This window comes from Pelobates fuscus, chromosome 1 (genome assembly GCF_036172605.1).
Source record: "Pelobates fuscus isolate aPelFus1 chromosome 1, aPelFus1.pri, whole genome shotgun sequence".
NCBI classification, from domain to species: Eukaryota; Metazoa; Chordata; class Amphibia; order Anura; family Pelobatidae; genus Pelobates; species Pelobates fuscus.
The window spans coordinates 151544797-151564994 of NC_086317.1; the positions used below are offsets into that span (position 1 = coordinate 151544797).

Genomic DNA, 20198 nt, shown 5'->3' on the forward strand with positions numbered 1-20198 from the left:
ACAAAAATTTGCCCCCCCTGCCCCATCACAATGTCCCACCCGTATGATCTGCCATATGAGCCAACGCCAGTGCTGCACACAGTGTCTTTTCTCTGAAAAGGAGGTGTGTTTACATGTCTACTTACCACCAAATGAGGACAAGAGGATGATGATGGGCAGAGGCGGCACTCTAATTAGGCGGTTTAGGCGGCCGCCTAAGGCTTCGCACTGGCTGGGGCCTCGCGGCCGCCTAAACCGCCTGTGAGCAGACTGTGTCAGGTCCTCCGTCAGTGACCGAGGACCTGACACCAGGAGGGGGCCCGGCGGCTTGCCCGGTATGCCGCCGGGTGCGAGGCCCCTCCTGGCTGCCCGGCCAGCCACCGCAGACACCAGTCTGCAGCTCCGCAGTGAGCAGAGCTGCAGACCACATGTCTCGCGAAAACCGGCCAATCAGAGCGTTGCCGCGGGTTACCACGATTACATGTTCTGCAGCTCTGCGGAGCTGCAGACCGGGAGCAATGGCCACCGGACCACCAGGGAGCCCGCTGGACCACCAGGGAAATTAAGGTAGGCTCTCTCTCACCCCCTCAGCCTCATCTCCCCACCACCACCCTCAGCCTCACTACCCCCACACCACCCTCAGCCTCACAACCCCCACACCACCCTCAGCATCACCACCCCAACCACCCTCAGCCTCACTACCCCCCACACCACCCTCCGCATCACCACCACCCTCAGCCTCACTAACCCCCACACCACCCTCAGCCTCACTACCCCCCACACCCCCCTCAGCATCACCACCCCCCACACCCCCCTCAGCATCACCACCCCAACCACCTTCAGCATCACCACCCCAACCACCCTCAGCATCACCACCCCAACCACCCTCAGCCTCACTACCCCCCACCCCACCCTCAGCCTCACCACCCCACCACCCTCAGCCTCACTACCCCCCACACCACCCTCAGCATCACTACCCCATGCCACCCTTAGCCTCACTACCCCCACACCACCCTCAGCCTCACTACCCCAACCACCCTCAGCATCACTACCCCCAACCACCCTCAGCATCACCACCCCAAAGACCCTTAGCCTCACTACCCCCCACACCACCCTTAGCCTCACTACCCCCCACACCACCCTCAGCCTCACTACCCCCCACACCACCCTCAGCATCACAACCCCCAACCACCCTCAGCATCACCAACCCCACACCACCATCAGCCTCACTACCCCACACCACCACCCTCAGCCTCACCACCCCCCACACCACCCTCAGCATCACCACCCCAACCACCCTCAGCCTCACTAACCCCACCGCCCTCAGCCTCACTATCCCCCACACCACCCTCAGCATCACCACCCCAACCACCCTTATCCTCACTACCCCCACACCACCCTCAGCCTCACTACCCCACACCACCCTCAGCATCACCACCCTCAACCCCCCTCAGCATCACCACCCACAACCACCATCAGCATCACTAACACCCACATCACCCTCACCCTCACCACCCCCACCACCCTCAGACTCACTAATGCCCACACCACCCTCAGCCTCACCCCCACCACCACCCTCAGCCCCACTACCCCCCAACCACCCTAAGCCTCACTACACCCCACACCACCCTCAGCCTCACCCCCCACCACCCTAAGCCTCACCCCCCACCACCCTCAGCCTCACCACCCCACCACCCTCAGCCTCACCCCCACACAACCCTCAGCCTCACTAGCCCCCACACCACCCTCAGTATCACCACCCCCAACCACCATCAGCCTCACTAACCCCCACACCATTCTCAGCCTCACCCCCCCACCACCCTCAGCATCACTACCCCCACACCACCCTCAGCCTCACTATCCCCCACACCACCCTCAGCATCACCACCCGCAACCACCCTCAGCCTCACCCCCCCACCACCCTCAGCCTCACTACCCCCACACCACCCTCAGCATCACCACCATCAGCCTCACTACCCCCCACTCCACCCTCAGCCTCACTACCCCCCACACCACCCTCAGCCTCAGCACCCCCCACCCTCAGCCTCACCCCCACCACCCTCAGCCTCACCCCCACCACCCTCAGCCTCACCTCCTCCCACACCACCCTCAGCATCACCACCCCTAGTCTCACTACCCCCACCACCCTCAGCCTCACTACCATCCACACCACCCTCAGCCTCACTACCCTCCACACCACCCCCACCACCCTCAGCCTCACTACACACCCATCTCACATTACCCCCTCCTTCTTACATTACCCCCTCCTTCTTACATTACCCCCTCCTTCTCACATTACCCCCCTTTTCACATTACCCCCCTCTCCCATCATAAGCAGAGGCCTACCCAGGTGTTAAACATTCCTAGTGGGAGGTGATTTTAGGAGTATATAAGGGCTGTTGTCATTAGCTTGGCTAATAGAGCTTGGTTGCTTCTTCTAAGTGTTGCTTCTAAGTGTCTGTGGTTGGAGGTATTCAGGAGGTATGGAGGTATGGAGGTCTGAGGTATTCAGGAGGATAAATAAAAAGTTAAGATTCATTTGATTTAAATAATTGATCTCATTGGAATGGCAAACTTAGTTCAGTGTAATAGTTGCTATGCATTTGTTTCGCGTTCCACTTTTTGGAGGTTTAGTTGTTGTCTAATCTGTAGACAGTTCTCTATCTTGCGGCAGGAGATTGTATTTTTGAAGTCTGAGATTTGTAAATTATCTGGTAAACAAACTCAGGCTGGAACTGCTGCAAAGCCACTGCCACAGAGACATACTAGGAATGGCAGATGGATTACTGTAGGATCTGGTAGACTTAGAGTTGTGGATAAAAGGCATATTGCACAGTCTGTTGTTCTACATAATTCATTTTCTGCACTTTCAGAGTGTAATGGTGTCATGGAGACAGGCACTGAGGCTAGTGGTGTTGTGCAGAGAGGCACTGAGGCTAGTGGTGTTGTGCAGAGAGGCACTGAGGCTAGTGGTGTTGTGCAGAGAGGCACTGAGGCTAGTGGTGTTGTGCAGAGAGGCACTGAGGCTAGTGGTGTTGTGCAGAGAGGCACTGAGGCTAGTGGTGTTGTGCAGAGAGGCACTGAGGCTAGTGGTGTTGTGCAGAGAGGCACTGAGGCTAGTGGTGTTGTGCAGAGAGGCACTGAGGCTAGTGGTGTTGTGCAGAGAGGCACTGAGGCTAGTGGTGTTGTGCAGAGAGGCACTGAGGCTAGTGGTGTTGTGCAGAGAGGCACTGAGGCTAGTGGTGTTGTGCAGAGAGGCACTGAGGCTAGTGGTGTTGTGCAGAGAGGCACTGAGGCTAGTGGTGTTGTGCAGAGAGGCACTGAGGCTAGTGGTGTTGTGCAGAGAGGCACTGAGGCTAGTGGTGTTGTGCAGAGAGGCACTGAGGCTAGTGGTGTTGTGCAGAGAGGCACTGAGGCTAGTGGTGTTGTGCAGAGAGGCACTTAGGCTAGAGGTGTTGTGGAGAGAGGCACTGAGGCTAGAGGTGTTGTGGAGAGAGGCACTGAGGCTAGTGCTGTTGTGGAGAGAGGCATTGAGGCCAGTGGTGTTGTGCAGAGAGGCTTGAAGACTATGATGAGGCCTAATAGAAAGCAGTTGTTGTTGGGGGATTCCATCATAAGAGGTGTGGAGATGGACAATGGTGGTCTTGTGAGGTGTCTTCCCGGAGCTACTGCTCACAGAGACAGGAGACGTATCTGTAATATTGTTAAGCAAGCAAAGCAGGAAGGGGAATTGGATGTACTTGTCCATTTAGGGACAAATGACTTGGCTTGCAATGAGGTTTCAGAGGTTAAGGAAGTTTTTAGTGTTTTTGCCAATGATATACACTCAGAATGACAGGCGGATGCGTATTAGGGACTTTAACTTGTGGCTTGGTGAATGGTGTCGGGAGCAAGGATTTGGCTTTATTGCTCATGGTAGCTCTGTTTGGAATGGAAATAAACTGTACAAAAAAGATGGTTTGCATCATTCTCAAAAGGGAACAAATGTTCTCAGTGAGCAGTTCAGAGGTTTTGCTAAGATGTATTTAAACTAGGAGGGGGGGGCAAAAGGGTGATAAAACATCAATCAAATTGTCCCCCAAAACAAGGACAGAAGGTGCCTGTAGCAAGTGTGTTAAAAAATGATAAGCTTAGAGTCATGTCTACAAATGCTCGCAGTTTAGGGAATAAGATCCATGAACTTGTGGCAATAATGGCAACTGATAGTGTAGATTTAGTCGCTGTTACTGAGACATGGTATAATTAAAAAAATGACTGGGACATAGCAATACCAGGGTACTCTTTATATAGAAAAGACAGGGAAGGCAAGAAAGGGGGAGGGGTGGCCCTGTATGTGAAGGATAGCATACAATCTAGCCTAATAAAGGTTAGTGAGACGAACATAGAGTCCATTTGGGTTACGTTAGAATTTGGTAATCACACAGTAGTTCGTGTAGGTGTGATTTATAGGCCCCCAGGACAAATTGAAGAGTTAGATAATCTACTAGTTGAAGAAATAGCTAAAATGACAATGAAGGGGGAAGTTATCACCATGGGTGACTTTAATCTTCCTGATGTGAATTGGAAAACAAAAATAGCTACTTGTGCCAGAAGCACACATATTCTAAACTCCCTACTGGGATTGTCTCTAAAACAAGTCGTTGAGGAGCCAACTCGTAAAGAGGCCATACTAGATTTAGTGTTAACAAATGGAGATTTGGTATCAGATATTACTGAAGGTGAAAGTTTAGGATCCAGTGATCATCAGTCAGTGTGGTTTAATATAAGAACAGTGACTGAGTCACACCACACAAAAACAAAAGTTTTAGACTTTAGAAAAACAGACTTTTCTAAAATTAGAATATGTGTAAAGGAGTCATTATCAGACTGTAGCAACTTAAATGGAGTCCAAAATAAATGGGATTATTTAAAAGCTGCACTACTGAAGGCAACAGAAAATTGCATTAGGCTTGTCAGTAAAAGCAAAAAATTCAAGAAACCACTGTGGTACTCCATAGACGTGGCCAAAATAGTAAAAAAACAAAAAGTTAGCATTTAGTAATTATAAAAAAAACCAGAGTGAGGAAGACAGAATGACCTATAAGATTAGGCAGAAAGAGGCTAAGCAAGTTATAAGAGCTTCCAAATCACACACAGAAGAGAAAATAGCACAGTCAGTAAAAAAGGGGGACAAAACTTTTTTTAGATACATAAATGAGAAAAGAAAAGTAAAACAAGGATTAGTTAGATTAAAAACAAAAGAAGGAAGGTATGTAGATGAGGATAAAGGTCTAGCTGACTGCCTCAATGAATATTTTTGTTCGGTATTTACAGCTGAAAATGAAGGAAAGGGACCTCTGTTAAAAAAAAGGATAAATGAGTAATTTATTACATGTGAGTTTACAGAGGAAGAGGTTCTATTTCAACTGTCAAAAGTAAAGACAAATAAGTCAATGGGACCTGATGGAATACACCCAAAGCTATTAAAAGAGCTTAGTGGTGTACTTGCAAAACCATTAACAGATTTATTTAACCAATCATTGTTAACAGGAGTAGTCACAGAAGATTGGAAGTTAGCGAATGTTGTGCCCATTCACAAGAAAGGTAATAAGGAGGAGTCGGGCAACTATAGGCCAGTAAGCCTTACTTCAGTAGTGGGGAAAGTGATGGAAACCATGTTAAAGGATAGGATTGTTGAACATCTAAAAACACATGGATTTCAAGATCAGAGACAACATGGGCTTACTTCAGGGAGATCATGCCAAACTAATCTTATTGATTTTTTTGATTGGGTAACTAAAATTATAGATCAGGGTGGTGCAGTAGACATTGCTTACCTAGATTTCAGTAAGGCTTTTGACACTGTTGCACATAGAAGGCTTATCAATAAACTGCAATCTTTGAGTTTGGATTCCAATATTGTTGAATGGGTAAGGCAGTGGCTGAGTGACAGGCAACAGAGGGTTGCAGTCAATGGAGTATATTCGAAGCTTGGGCTTGTCACCAGTGGGGTACCTCAGGGATCTGTACTTGGACCCATTCTCTTTAATATTTTTATTAGTGATATTGCAGAAGGTCTTGATGGTAAGGTGTGTCTTTTTGCGGATGATACTAAGATATGTAACAGGGTTGATGTTCCAGGAGGGATAAGCCAAATGGCAAATGATTTAGGTAAACTAGAAAAATGGTCAGAGTTGTGGCAACTGACATTTAATGTGGATAAGTGCAAGATAATGCATCTTGGACGTAAAAACCCAAGGGCAGAGTACAGAATATTTGATAGAGTCCTAACCTCAACATCTGAGGAAAGGGATTTAGGGGTGATTATTTCTGAGGACTTAAAGGTAGGCAGACAATGTAATAGAGCAGCAGGAAATGCTAGCAGAATGCTTGGTTGTATAGGGAGAGGTATTAGCAGTAGAAAGAGGGAAGTGCTCATGCCATTGTACAGAACACTGGTGAGACCTCACGTGGAGTACTGTACACAGTACTGGAGACCATATCTTCAGAAGGATATTGATACCTTAGAGAGAGTTCAAAGAAGGGCTACTAAACTGGTTCATGGATTGCAGGATAAAACTTACCAGGAAAGGTTAAAGGATCTTAACATGTATAGCTTGGAGGAAAGACGAGACAGGGGGGATATGATAGAAACATTTAAATACATAAAAGGGAATCAACACAGTAAAGGAGGAGACTATATTTAAAAGAAGAAAAACTACCACAACCAGAGGACATAGTCTTAAATTAGAGGGACAAAGGTTTAAAAATAATATCAGGAAGTATTACTTTACTGAGAGGGTAGTGGATGCATGGAATAGCCTTCCAGCTGAAGTGGTAGAGGTTAACACAGTAAAGGAGTTTAAGCATGCGTGGGATAGGCATAAGGCTATCCTAACTATAAGATAATGCCAGGGACTAATGAAAGTATTTAGAAAACTGGGCAGACTAGATGGGCCGAATGGTTCTTATCTACCGTCACATTCTATGTTTCTATGTTTCTATCACCCCCACACCATCACATCCAAAACATCATTACTCCATCTCACCATCACCCGCCTCTCCTTCTCACCATCACCCCCCCCCCCCCATACACACAACACACTTTAAGCAGCTACCCCATACACATACACAAGAAGATAAAGCAAGATGTTCTCTATATACTGTAACATTTCTAGGGACAGCCTAGGTCAACAGAGGGAAGAACTGAAACTAAGGACCCAGTGGGCTAGCTTGACCCCAATCAAACTGTGGTAAAAGTTGTTGCAAGATGTGTGTTAGGTTGGCCTTGTTTAAGTGGGCTTTATAAGTCACTTTAAGACTATTATGCCTCGTTTCCACTGAGCGGATCGGTTCGGGTCGGTACGCTATTTTGAGTGTTTCCATTATGAAAGTGGCCCAAACAACCGAACCAAACCACACCATTCATGGTCCCCCTTCAGATGTAGGGCCATAGGAAATGGTACAGTACGGTTAGGGCAGAGCTACTGGCGTCACACAATACATTCCACTGATTGGCGGACAGAAAAACGTCAATGCTCACGGCAAAGGCAAGCGCGAAACAAACACCACGTCGCCATTTAGTCCAGATAATAGGAGAAGGATGCCTGCAAACAACAGCAAGGTCTGGTCGGCTCAGGAACTATCCACTTTCCTAACTATAATTGGCGATAGCATTATTCAGAGTTAACTTGATGGATCAGTGAGAAATTAAAAGGTGTATAAAGATATTTCTCAGCGGATGGCAGCTGAGGGATTTGAACGGACATCGGGTCAGTGTAGGGCAAAGCTTAAAAAGCCGAAAGGCCAATATAAAAAAATTAAGGATGCCACCAGCCGTAGTGGAAACAGTCGAAGTACTTGGAAGTGGTACGACGCCATGAATGCCATTTACGGTCATAGGCCGGCAAACCAAGGCAGGGAGGGAGGTCTGGACTCTGCATCTGCACTTCTCAAATCCATGATAGAACCCGTTGGTAAGATTTTTTTTTTTCCTACTTTGCATTGGCTTTCGCTCTGCTAACCATTTATAAATTCACTGCACAAAACCATTAACTATTTGCACCAAAAAACACATTTTATTTGTACAGTGTACTGAACTATTGTACAGTGTACTGAACTATTGTCTGTGCATTTTCAGATACAGTTGAAGGACTCTCCAATGATCCCTCAAGCTTTTCTTATGTTTCTGACGATGGTCCATCAACGTCGTTCAGCAGCACCAGTACGATGACGTCAACACCGACCCAACCACAGACCGAACCACAGAGTATGCCCAAAGCACCCCGGCACACTGGTAAGACATGATTTTCAGAATGAAAATTGTAATTGTGCATTTTCCTAACTTTTAATTCACAGCAAACTGTGAACTCGTTCAAAATGCTTCTATATGTAGTTTGTTTGCATAATTAAATCCATAATCATAAGTGTACATTGTCTGTATATACTGCTATTTAAATTTCATTGTATTTTGAGCTTATCTTAAGTATATTGTGTTTATTGTGTTTATTTTACTTTGTGCTTATACTGTTCTTATGTGTTACATCTTTTCCTTATTTACATTATGTTAAATAATATATATCCACCTGTTTTTTGTACCAATTGCTACAAAAAAACCACACTATAATGGTCTTTTGTATATTCCAGGTGATAGAAGACGGTTTCAGCTGGATTTGCGCACAGTCATGGAGGATATGCGGGCAGCAGAGGAAAGGCAGCAGGAAAGGATGGAGAACCTTTCTGACCGGCGCTTTCAGGAACTGCGTCAGGATGCCCAGGAAGCGAGGCGCCAGGAGGCAGAAATCGCCCGGCAGCAGATGGAGCAGTTGGCTACCTTCAACCAGGCCTTCCTTGGTGTCCTTGGGCAGCTTGTCCAAGTGCTGGGAGGCAGTCGTGATCCCAGGTCACCGCCCAGGCAGTAGTGCCTTTCAGCTAGCACAGGACCTGTACACTTCTTTATTTTTATTTTTTGATAAATATATTTATTTTTGTTTTTTGTAAAAAAGGTTTATTTGTAAATATATTTTTTTTACTCTGTACTTGTAAGTATATTTTGAAAGATCACTTTTTTAGTTGAATAAAAACCAGGAGAGACTTTTTGTGTGTGTCTGATTAAATGTAAAACTTTATTAAAACTTTCTTAAAACTTTAATAAAACCGTAATAAAACGTTAATAAAACCAGGGTAAGAAATTAAATGTTGAGGTGCTGCATGAGAGCCTGACGTATTTCACTGCACTCGTCTTCTATCCTGTGTAATTACCCGTCCTGGCTCTTCTGCAGACGTATTCCAATCCTGGTGGAAGTCTTCTCCATGTCTTTCACAAAGATTGTGAAGAGCACAGCAAGTAAGCACCATGGATTTGACAAGTGCAATGTCACTGTCATTCCAATTCATAAGACAACACCACCTACCCTTAAGTCTTCCGAATGCATTTTCAACTACGACCCGTGCCCTGGATGTTTTCTTGTTGTAGGTTTGTTGTTCTGGTGTCAGGCGGCCATTGTCAGGAAATGGTTTCAGGAGCCAATTTTGTAAAGGGTAGGCAGAGTCCCCGAGCACATAATAGCCAACATTCACCCCCCCAATGTTCTTAGTGCAAACAGGATACAGGCCTCCCTGGCCAACCCAATCCCAAAATGCCAGTCGTAGAACCCGAGCATCAGGCAAGCTCCCAGGCTTTCCTACGTTCACACTCCAGAATAGTCCTTTTCCATCCACTACTCCTTGGAGGATGATGGAATGCCAGCCTTTTCCGTTGAAGTAGTCAGTGTGGTATTCTTGTGGTGCTATTATTGGTATGTGTGACCCATCAATAGCACCAACACACTGTGGAAGGCCCCACCTGTTCTCAAAGTAGTCAGCCATGTCTTTAAGCTGTTGCCAGTCCGGAAAATTAATAATTTCAGGAGCTAGCAATGTGCATACAGCCTTACAGAAGTCCTGCACACACCGGCACACTGATGATTTACTGACACCAAAACGATGACCTATACTTCTGTATTCACTGTTGGTAGCCAGCTTCCACAGTGCAATGGCAACTCTTTTCCTCACAGGCAAACAGGCTCTGAAGTTGGTGGTTTGCTTCTCCATCGCTGGACGTAGCTTTGCACAAAGGTATAAAAATGTTTCCTCCGACATTCTGAAATTGTGCACCCACTGTGTGTGTGTGAATCCAGGGACGGTCACATCCCACCACTCATTGGCGCGGCGGAGAGCCCAAATGACTGGTCGGCGGCGCTGTTTTGACAAAAGGAGAAGCATAAAAAAAAAAAAGAACAGATGTTACCATATCACTAATAATACAACATAAAATACTTTACACGGACAGATAGCATCATGTATAAAAACGAGCAACATAAATAACATAAGGAGTATTTATGTATAAGGTGTAATTCTTGATTTTTGTTATGTGTGCAACATGTATGTTGTTAAATACATAATGTATATCCTTCCCATCTTATATTCGATTTTTTACATATTCTGTATTATTTTTATTTTTTAACACGTGTAGAACTACATGACAAATGGCATAAAGTTGCTTACCCTATAGCGCTGCCGTCTTTGTCTTTGCCGCACAAAGGTGTACTTCTCCTCCCGGCTCAAGACCCAAGCCATAAGTTTTCTTTTCTGCTGTGTTTCTCTTCGCCACTCGCAACCTTCTCTCATAAAGTGTGGCATGTACTTTGATTTCAAAGAACCAAAAGCCAAATAGAGCAAAGACGAGCTGCTGGATGACCTCCATTATGGTTAATTGTAGCGTCACGTATGTTGTCGCCCTAGTGTGACGCCACACTAGGCATTTGGCATAAACCACGCAAGCCTCCAGGTGTTCCAACTTGCAGTGGAAACGCTCGCCGGAATAGGCCGGACCATTCAAAACCTTCCAAACTGTACTGACCCGAACCGATCCGCTCAGTGGAAACGAGGCATTAGAAACATGTATAAGGAAACATTAACTGGTGTTTGAACTGTATTGGATTCATGATTTCCAGCGTTAACAGTTATCAAATTAATACAATTAAAACAATCTCCAAATATTAAAATTGTCTTCTTTTGGTATTTGAGTTATAGAGTGTATTTACATATTCTTGAAGTCTTCAAAGTTTCTCCAAGATTTCTGTTTCCATCCAGATATTGTACAGTATACCTGCCTTTAACCCTATAAACTCTAATCTTCCATGTTAAACCACGGTAGATGCTGATGTAAAAAACCCTCTTTCCCCTGCTTGCTGCCTGCGGATGAGAGAAAAATGAGCTAAACAAATTGTAAAAGCAACTTGTAAAAGGGAGAAACAAAGCCTCTTGTTTTAGTGTTACAATGCAGTGCCATACATCACCACACTGCTAAACTGATCCTGTCCTTGGATCGGCCAAATATTAGCATAGAAAAGTTTATTATGTGAATAAATCAAAGCATTTAGAGACGGCTTGTGCATTCTGCCTGGAGTAGATTGCAGTCATTACTCTCGCAGTGTGCTCATGGCCTAGAAGGCACAGATGAGATTTGATTATGCAGGAGTCGAAAAAAGGACCCAGAGGCTGTACGCAGAGAACAGTGAGAGAGATGATCCTGCAAACGCCAGGGAGGCAGACTCCCCAATTTTTCCTGAGGGGGTACAAAGAGGGGGGTAAATTGAAAGCACCATTCTCAAAGGCAAATGGGCAGCTGAGAATATTATAAGGCTGACACTGTCCTATTTTGAAATGTGCAGAGAGAGAGGGTTCGGACTGAAAAGTGTATCGCTTTTTATAGCGAAATATATCTTACTAATGCCCTCTTCTGTAGGCACAGAGCTGTATTTCTTGATGAGTGTGAAAAAGCAGTCGTACTGTACATGATTGCAAATCTAAAATATTTGCATATATATTGGTGACAATGCACAGGCACAAAGCTGTGCTTTAAGATCTAATTTATTCCACTGTGCCTACGCACCATTTAGCATGTTTTCAAATTGATATAGATTTATGTGTTTATATGTAATTGAACATGAATACAGTAAAAACACATAAGGAGTTTTTAGAGAGAAAAAAAAATTGCTTCTAGATTAATTGAATGACCAAGACAGGAAGTCTGAAGTACTTAAGTGTCAGTATTTAATCTGTCTATCTATCTGTCTATCTATCTATCTATCTATCTGTCTATCTATCTATCTATCTATCTATCTATCTGTCTATCTATCTATCTATCTATCTGTCTATCTATCTATCTATCTATCTTCCCATCTGTCTGTCCCACCATTCATGTTTAATGCATTTTACTATTGCTACTAAACCCATTATTGTCATATGTTTGCAGCAATTTTCAAATAACAGTACTAAAAACTAAACGTTGATTTTGTAAACTGTCTGTGCAATAAAGCAAACATTACTTCCTAACTGTCTGATGTCATTCACTTCACTTATTTTAAAACATTATACTGAATTGAGTGTCATGCACACACTTTAAATACTTTAGTTGCTTCCCAACAAACTGAACCATTCTTAATATAAAATTTAAATACTTTCAAAGTTTACTTACAATTTCTACCAGAAAGCTGAAAAATGTCATATGGCATTATTAGGATAGTGTGTCCTTGGTGAGAGAATTCATATACTGTTTTTTTTTACATAGCAGAATAGTATAACATCATAGAAAAATCAATGTTGTTTATAAATTATAGCTCACATCACATTACATTACCTACATCCTATAAAAAAATAATTAATTACAAAAAAAAACATAATTGTTCTAAAGAATTATAACTGCAAAAATACCTAAAAATAAAATATAAAAAATACCTCTAAAATGTAATGGAAATAACAATTTGTGCGTTATAATGCTTTTCCAAAGCTGCTGTTTAAAAATAATTCCTTTATTTGTAATAGATTGTAAGCTCAATTGACGAGGGCCCCACCAGGGTCACATGGATGCAATTTCCTCCCCAGGCCCCCGAAAATTCTAACCATACCAGCCTGATATCTACATACAATAGTTATGTATTAACTGTTCATTGGCATGATATGCCAAAATTATGCTTTTACTACTCTTTGGCATGATATACCAAGTTTGTGCATTTTCTTACACTTGATATATCAAGTGTAGATATTAACTGCTAACTGGCATGATATCCAACGTTTATGCATTTACTACTCATTGACTTGATATACAAGGTTTATGCATTGTATGCATTAATAGCATTCCATTGCTGGACATTTTTTCAGAATTCCATTTACTAAATGCTTGTCTGGTTAGGAAGATTTCTCTTATTTATAAGTGATGTTCAGTGGCAGAGTAATTGCCCCTCCGGCTGCTCTCTATCCACTTTTCATATCTAAATGCCCAAGTAGATAGCACTTTTATTCTTTCTATTCAATTATCTTGTATGTCTATGAACACAACTATTTTGTTTGTGTACTGGTGTCTATCGCTGATGTTAACGGTGGGTTGGTAAAATTGCACTTTGGGCTACTAAATTGTCTTTGCCCCCCAGGCTACAAGTTGCTTGCCCTCCCCTGATCCTCCTCAACTCTTGTTTCTGTTCATCCAAACTTGTCAGTTAATTTGTTGAATGTAATATATACACCCAGTGACCACCCTGTTAAGTTCTTCTTAATATAAATATCTAACCAGCCAACCATGTGGCGGCAAATAAATATATAAAATGCATGGTCAGTTATCCAAATCAAACTGTTAAAAAAAATATCTCAATAAGTTTAACTGTGAAATGATACTAAATTAAATTAAGGCATTGTATAACAGTTCTGTGCAGAATAGCATTTCTCAATGCACAGGTTACATACCTTGATGTCAGTGACCTAAAGCACCAAAAGGCCATAGTGATTTATAATCCTGTCAGCTACAAAATGATTCTAATACAAAAAAACAAGTCCTGCGCTCAAACTCCCTGGGCGGCAGCAACGACCATAGAACACATCAGCCCCAATACATACAGTATAAAACAAAGAAAAAAGTAACCTGCGCTCTTTCCCAAATCCCTATGTATATTTAAACAAATGGAGGTTTTTTGTTACCTCCAATGGCAATGAGAGGGTATGCCCACCTGCCATGTCAAGGCAGACATGTTACATGGGTCCTAAATCTAACCATTCACCTTGCTTCCTTGAGCTTCTGGCAAAGATATCTCTAATGAGACAGAAAGGGGTATTTTTTTTGTATATACATCCCTACATGCTTATTAACCCTTAATAGGGACCACATGGGATGGGCAGCAGCATTGTAACATAGCTGTATTATACAAAAGTGAATACAAATACAAAAAAAAAAAAAATATAAAAAATGATTCTACAGTAAACAGGGGTAAACCAAAACTGGACAGTAGATCATTGGAAATACATCATCCAACGAATCTCAATTACTGCTGCATTACAATTCAGCAGTATCCTACCCATCTTCTAATATCCTACTTTCAGTAGGATAAATTGCAATGTTGAAAACACTCATCATGTCAAGTTGGTTCCATGAATATAACAAGGAGTTCAGTGTATAACATGTTTACAGTCACCATATCTCAATCCAACAGATCACCTTTGAAATGTGGTGGAACTCGCAACATGAATATCAGTTACTGCTGCGTTACAATCCATGGGTCTATCCTGTCTTGTGTCAATGTTTCAAGCTGGTGGAGGTGGTGCAATGGTATGGGGAATATGTTCTATCCCTACCGATCTTCTAATATCCTTCATATAGTAGGGTAACGTGTCATGTTGCAAGCACTCATCAGGTCAAGCTGATCAGGTCAAGCTGATCAGGTCAAGCTGGTTCCATGAATATAACAATGCGTTCAGTGTATAACATGTGTACCTTTAGAATGTGGTGGAACCGAAGACAAACAAGAAGTGAACATTGATGATAGTGTCAAAGGTGGAATCCAAATGTACCTTCCTAGATGTTGAAGAACTACCATAATGCTTTACATGTCCTTAGGGCGGACCAGTAATCATGTTTTACCATAGGTGTGGATCTATCCTGCTCTCAAGAATGTTTTTAGCACCTTATTGAGTTCATGCCACCAATAATTCAATTTGTTTTGGGGGCATAGATAGAGGACCCACTTCTGTATTAAAAACGTATGCTAGTAAAGTGGTCACTGAACGTACTTAACACTGTACATTTTTAGCATTATTTTAATATATTACAGATTAAATTAATTAGAAAGATCTGGAAATAAGTATTTGTTAAGACACTCACCGCTGAAATAGATGAAGCCGCCATTTAGACGATAATCCCCCTTTATAGAAATGCAGGCTTTGCACGGCCGACCGCCAAACTCCCGAACAGAGTGTAAGGGAACGCGGTAACTCCCGTCCATAGAATCAGCCGAACTCCTTCCACGGCTGAAATAAACGAATAACTCTTTCCCAGCAGCAATCCCCCCCACAAACAAGACCAAGCTCTGTCTTGAGGGTAAAACCGGATTCTGTTTAATGGTGGCTACCTGCCCGGTATTTATGCAGATCTCCCACCTGGTGGACACTCCCCTAGAGGACCAGATGGAAGACTGAGGCATATATTGGACAGTAGCCAATCGCAGTGGCTTAAGTATAAACACTCACCTTTCCACACATAAATCTCTCCTCTTTATCCTGGAGATAATTGGGAAGAAACCTAATTATCTCCAGGGATAGAGGCAAATTGCCATTTTAGTTATAACAATAAAAATACAATAAAATACATAATTCTGAAATTACGGAATGTATGTGGTTCGTGTAACGTATCCCCAGATAGTCTGGATCTGAGTGCATATTTCTACCGAACAGCGCTCAGATCCACTGTACACAGTTCAATCGCCATGGAGTCAAAGTCTCTCACAAGTCTTTCGGTATACGATTGACTCCATGGGATGGCTATCTGGACTAAGTCTATGCGTACGTTACAAACTCCCGAATGGACCGGTGTTCGTATGCCTCGACGAAATAGAAGGATGGTCGGTAGTCTTCAGCGGTGTTCGGTAGATAAAGTGTCCGTTTTTAGTTCCATAGAATCCTCGCCGAACACCGCTGATCCTTCGCGTGTCCCATAATGGCCGACGCCTTATGGTCGGCATACGAACGACGACCACCCGTACGGATGGAATGTAGAGGTGTCTGCGGTTAGCCACAACATTCTAATTGGGGCCAAGAGGTTAACCAGCAGCACACTCCTCTCCTGGGTGGCCATCCGTTCGGTAGTTTCAATCGGTACTTATGAAACACACGAACAGGGGCATACGGACAGGCAATTAACCGAAAGGGAGGCAATCAGACGAACCATCAACCTTAGTCTGTACAGATGGATCTGTCACAGTATTCGTACTGATAAAAAAAAATGAAGAGTGTTTCTAACAGTAACAATTTAATTTTTACAAGTCAACTTTACACATTCCTTTCCATGGCCCATTTCTTTCTAATTTGTTTATTAATGGCATTTAGTCGTATACTTAACAGTGTCTCAATATGTGTAAATTGGTTTTATATTTTAAAAAAATTCCAAAAAACATTTTTTTTTTGCTTGCAAAAATGTTGTGGACAAAAGTTCACAGATAATATAACAGTAGGAAAATATACCTTGCATTAATAAAAGAGAAAGAATTCTGTCTTTGTCATTCCCTGGATAAAACACGGTAGAGGAATAATGGTCAATGTCACTCAGATTTGTGTTTTTTTTTATTCACTTTTAGAGTGTGTTATTTTTATAGTTTTACATTTGATGTATTATGGATAAAAAAAAAAAAAATAACCCAACATAATTAGCAAAAATACTCCTGTTACTGTTTTGCATCTACAATGGATACTCACCAGATTCCCCACTGGACAAAAGAAGGTACATTTGTACTTAATTCCCTCCTCTCATCTAAACTGAAAAAGTAGTAGATGAAGCATCACATACACAGCCGTGTGTTTGTTGTTTTTCTGAATGCTTCCTATCATTTTGTTGCCATCCACTTTCTGCCATGAGGCGTGACAAAAAGCTAAAATAGTGCCATTGTCAAAGAATATGCTATATTTTATGCTACTGGTGCATGTAAATATAACTTTTGCCTCTATTAAACCCTTTATGAAGAGGGGCGGAAAAATTCCTTCATATCAAAACAATTTTGACTTATTAAAATTAAGCAAAGGTTATTTCAAAATTTTAGTAACACTTTAGTATACCATGTCTACAAGTCTAGTATGTCATAATAAATATAATACACAAACACACATCCAAAAACTCATTACTCATTGTATTTGGTGTATTTACACCTTTTTGTCTTCGGCATATTTTTTCATAGCATGAGTTCAAAGTGGTAACTGAGTGTGTTTATATACATATACCTACATACATAAACTGCCTTCACACTGTTTTGGAATAATGTAAAGTCCCTGTGTTGGTATTTACATCTAATAGAGCAAATAATCTCTGTCTCTGTATTTTTCTCTTCTGGCACGTCCATGTATAAAACTCAGAGAATTGATTTCATTGCTATAATTCCTGCTAGCTGAGTTCTTCTACACAAGCAATACTGTATCATTGCACTATTCAATAATTCATGCAGTAGTCATAGAGGAACAACTGCAGTCTATTTAAAAGCACTTTTCAATCAAGCTTTTGTCTGATGAAATGTGTGTGCCAATAAACCTACAATCATATCTGCCAAGTACAGTGATGCTGATCTAGAGCATTGGAATGGTATAGAAGAGCCTGTCTCTCTCCGGGTAAATGGGGGGGTTCGTCGAAGCAGATGCCGGATTGTGTTTTAAGGATAATTTTGTTTGCTTTCAATGCAATTCACTCCAAATGGCTAAGCTTGCAACCAGACTGCTCTAAAGCATATTCTACGTACAAATCCAAAAGAAATTTTGGCTATAAGATGAGCAGTAAAGCCCAGTGGGTGAAGCTTCAGCCTTTGAGGTGAGTTTTATAGGTACCACAAATATGGTTAAGTCCACATAAAGAAAAACTTTGGCCTAAGAAAACAATAACTGACTATCATTTTTGTTATTTTAGGATTTTAGTCTCGACTCATTTTGATATGTTTTTCAAGGGGTATACAATTACTAGAACTCCAGATGAAAGCAATTTACATCTTTAGTCGATAAAGAATTATGGGAATTGTAGTTCACTAACGGTCAGGTTATCCCATAAGTTTTCTAAAGGGATTCTATAGTGCTAGGAAAGCAAATACATTTTCCTGGCACTATAAAACCCTACAGTCTCCCTTGCGCCCCCTCCTGCGGCGCTGAATGGGTTAAAACCCCTTCAGTCACTTACCTGAATCCAGTGCCGAGGGACATGTCCTTCGGCGCTGGGTCAGGCTCTGCCCACTCACCTCCTCCGCAGGCCTCAGCCACGCTTGCATTAGGATTTCCCAATAGGAAAACATTGATCAATTATTTCCTATGGGGATTCCGGTGACGCTGAAAGTCCTCATGCATTGCGTGAGGACGTCCAGCATCATTTAGATAACCAAAAGTCATCTAAGCACCCGGGAGTCCCTCTAGTGGCTGTCTAGAGGAGGAGTTAACCCTGCAAGGTAATTTTTGCAGTTTCCGAGAAACTGCAATAATTACCACTGTAGGGTTAAGGAACATAGGACATTGCACCCAGATATCTTCAATGAACTGAAGTGGTCCGGGTGCCTACAGTGTCTCTTTAAGCATCGATCTTAATGATTTTTCCATCATGCCATAATATCTTTATTTATATCTTTTTCATTAAACCATTTTTATTAGTAGAAGTATTACTCTGCTTGCTGAATAGCAAGTATCCCTTCAATTTCATTAAAACCGTATCTTATTTAAAAGTTATTGATAAAGTAAAGACAGGGTTATTTGATCAAGTGACCTGTTTTTTCTAAAGGATCAGAAAGTCTGTTGAAAGTGAGTTATATGTATACCGTTGGTTAAGCTCTCGCATAACTGCTGGCTTGTCTTTGACAGGCATCAGTCTGCCATTTAAATCACACATGAAAAGTGACAAATGACATTCTCAACCAGGACAAGATGCCCCAAAATAAAGGTAAAACAAATTATATTCAGAAAAAAAGATTAAAATAGTTTAAGATTTCCTTAAAAAGTTCCACCTTAGTCCTGCAAGCGTGACATTGTGGTTTCTACTCATGATTATTATTATAATTTATTTTTTCTCAGTTTAACTGCATTATTTTTGGAAAAGATAAATTCCTAGAAATTTTTGGCAATTACATTTTGTCCAAATTCAATACTGTGAACATGACATTTGTCATGAATATTTTAAGTGGTTTTCTTTAGAGTTGCTGAGGAGCACCTATGTTCTACTGTTTCTGTCTTTGGTTAGAAAATTCTTCCCACTCATAATTATGACACCTCTATCTCTTTCACAATGTGCGATACCAGGATATCTTTTTTACTGACAGTTCACATTGTAAGAACTCTACCTTTGTGACAGGTTGTGTTACAATGGCTTGTGTTAAATGTGCTAAAGAACCATATATGCACTTTATAAAATGTGGGTTTTAGTTCCTTTTTCGGGTGAGGTTTTATAGGGACACAGATAAAAAAAAAAAAAAGTCACCATTTTGTAGATATATATTTGTCATAGTATAGCTTAAAACATCTTGCGAAAAATGGAGTTCTCTTGTCTGAAGCCCTTTCAAGCTCTGTCCTTCTAAACCTGCCCAGACTTTCTGTCTCTGTCCAATCACAGTCCTCCCAATGCAGCTCAATGAAAAGTTTGTAAGTCAGGTGCTATTACTGCCTCTTGAGTTTAGCTTCACTGAGATAACCAAACCATGAAGTAATAAGACTTGCTTTCTAAACGTGCAGAGTTCTATTCAATTCTGCACTTTTTGTAAAAAAAAAAAGAGGACACATTCTTCACATATAAAGCTTTTCCACGAATTTCAGTTTGTAGTCTTTCTGTTTCTGTGGCAGGTGAAAGGTGAGAGGTATCTCTGTGTTGATACTGATCTGTCTATCTATATTCATCAGTCTGTCTATGCAAAATTGACAAATTGGAATACTTTTATATGTTTGGTAAGAATAAGCTGAGAAATCAGTGTGGTAATACCGGTCTGCCCCTCGAAAGCCCTACTGCACCACCAAACACTGCGGAGCTTCTTCAACATGGCGGCTGTCCTGTGTTCTACTGCTACAGACGTGGAGCATGACGATCTCAACTCTCACTTAGAGAGAATCTTTGCTGCGTTCTGGCAGAAACTCTGCCATCATCAGCAAGATCACGTACAGCAGAGTGAATACTCACCCTGCAGACTGCCAGGAAAATCTCAGAGCAAGAAGCC

General features: G+C 42.2%; 1 protein-coding gene across 1 annotated transcript; it reads right to left on the bottom strand.

Annotated features, from left to right (window-relative positions):
• Positions 1-9186: 9186 nt before the first annotated feature.
• LOC134601614 (uncharacterized) lies at positions 9187-10098 on the bottom strand. The gene has a single exon (XM_063446151.1). The coding sequence runs from the start codon at positions 10096-10098 to the stop codon at positions 9187-9189; it is 912 nt and encodes a 303-aa protein (XP_063302221.1).
• Positions 10099-20198: the final 10100 nt, after the last annotated feature.

Coding starts and splice junctions, on each gene's coding strand:
- LOC134601614 (XM_063446151.1), bottom strand. CDS start 10,098: ATGTCGGAGGAAACATTTTTATACCTTTGTGCAAAGCTACGTCCAGCG.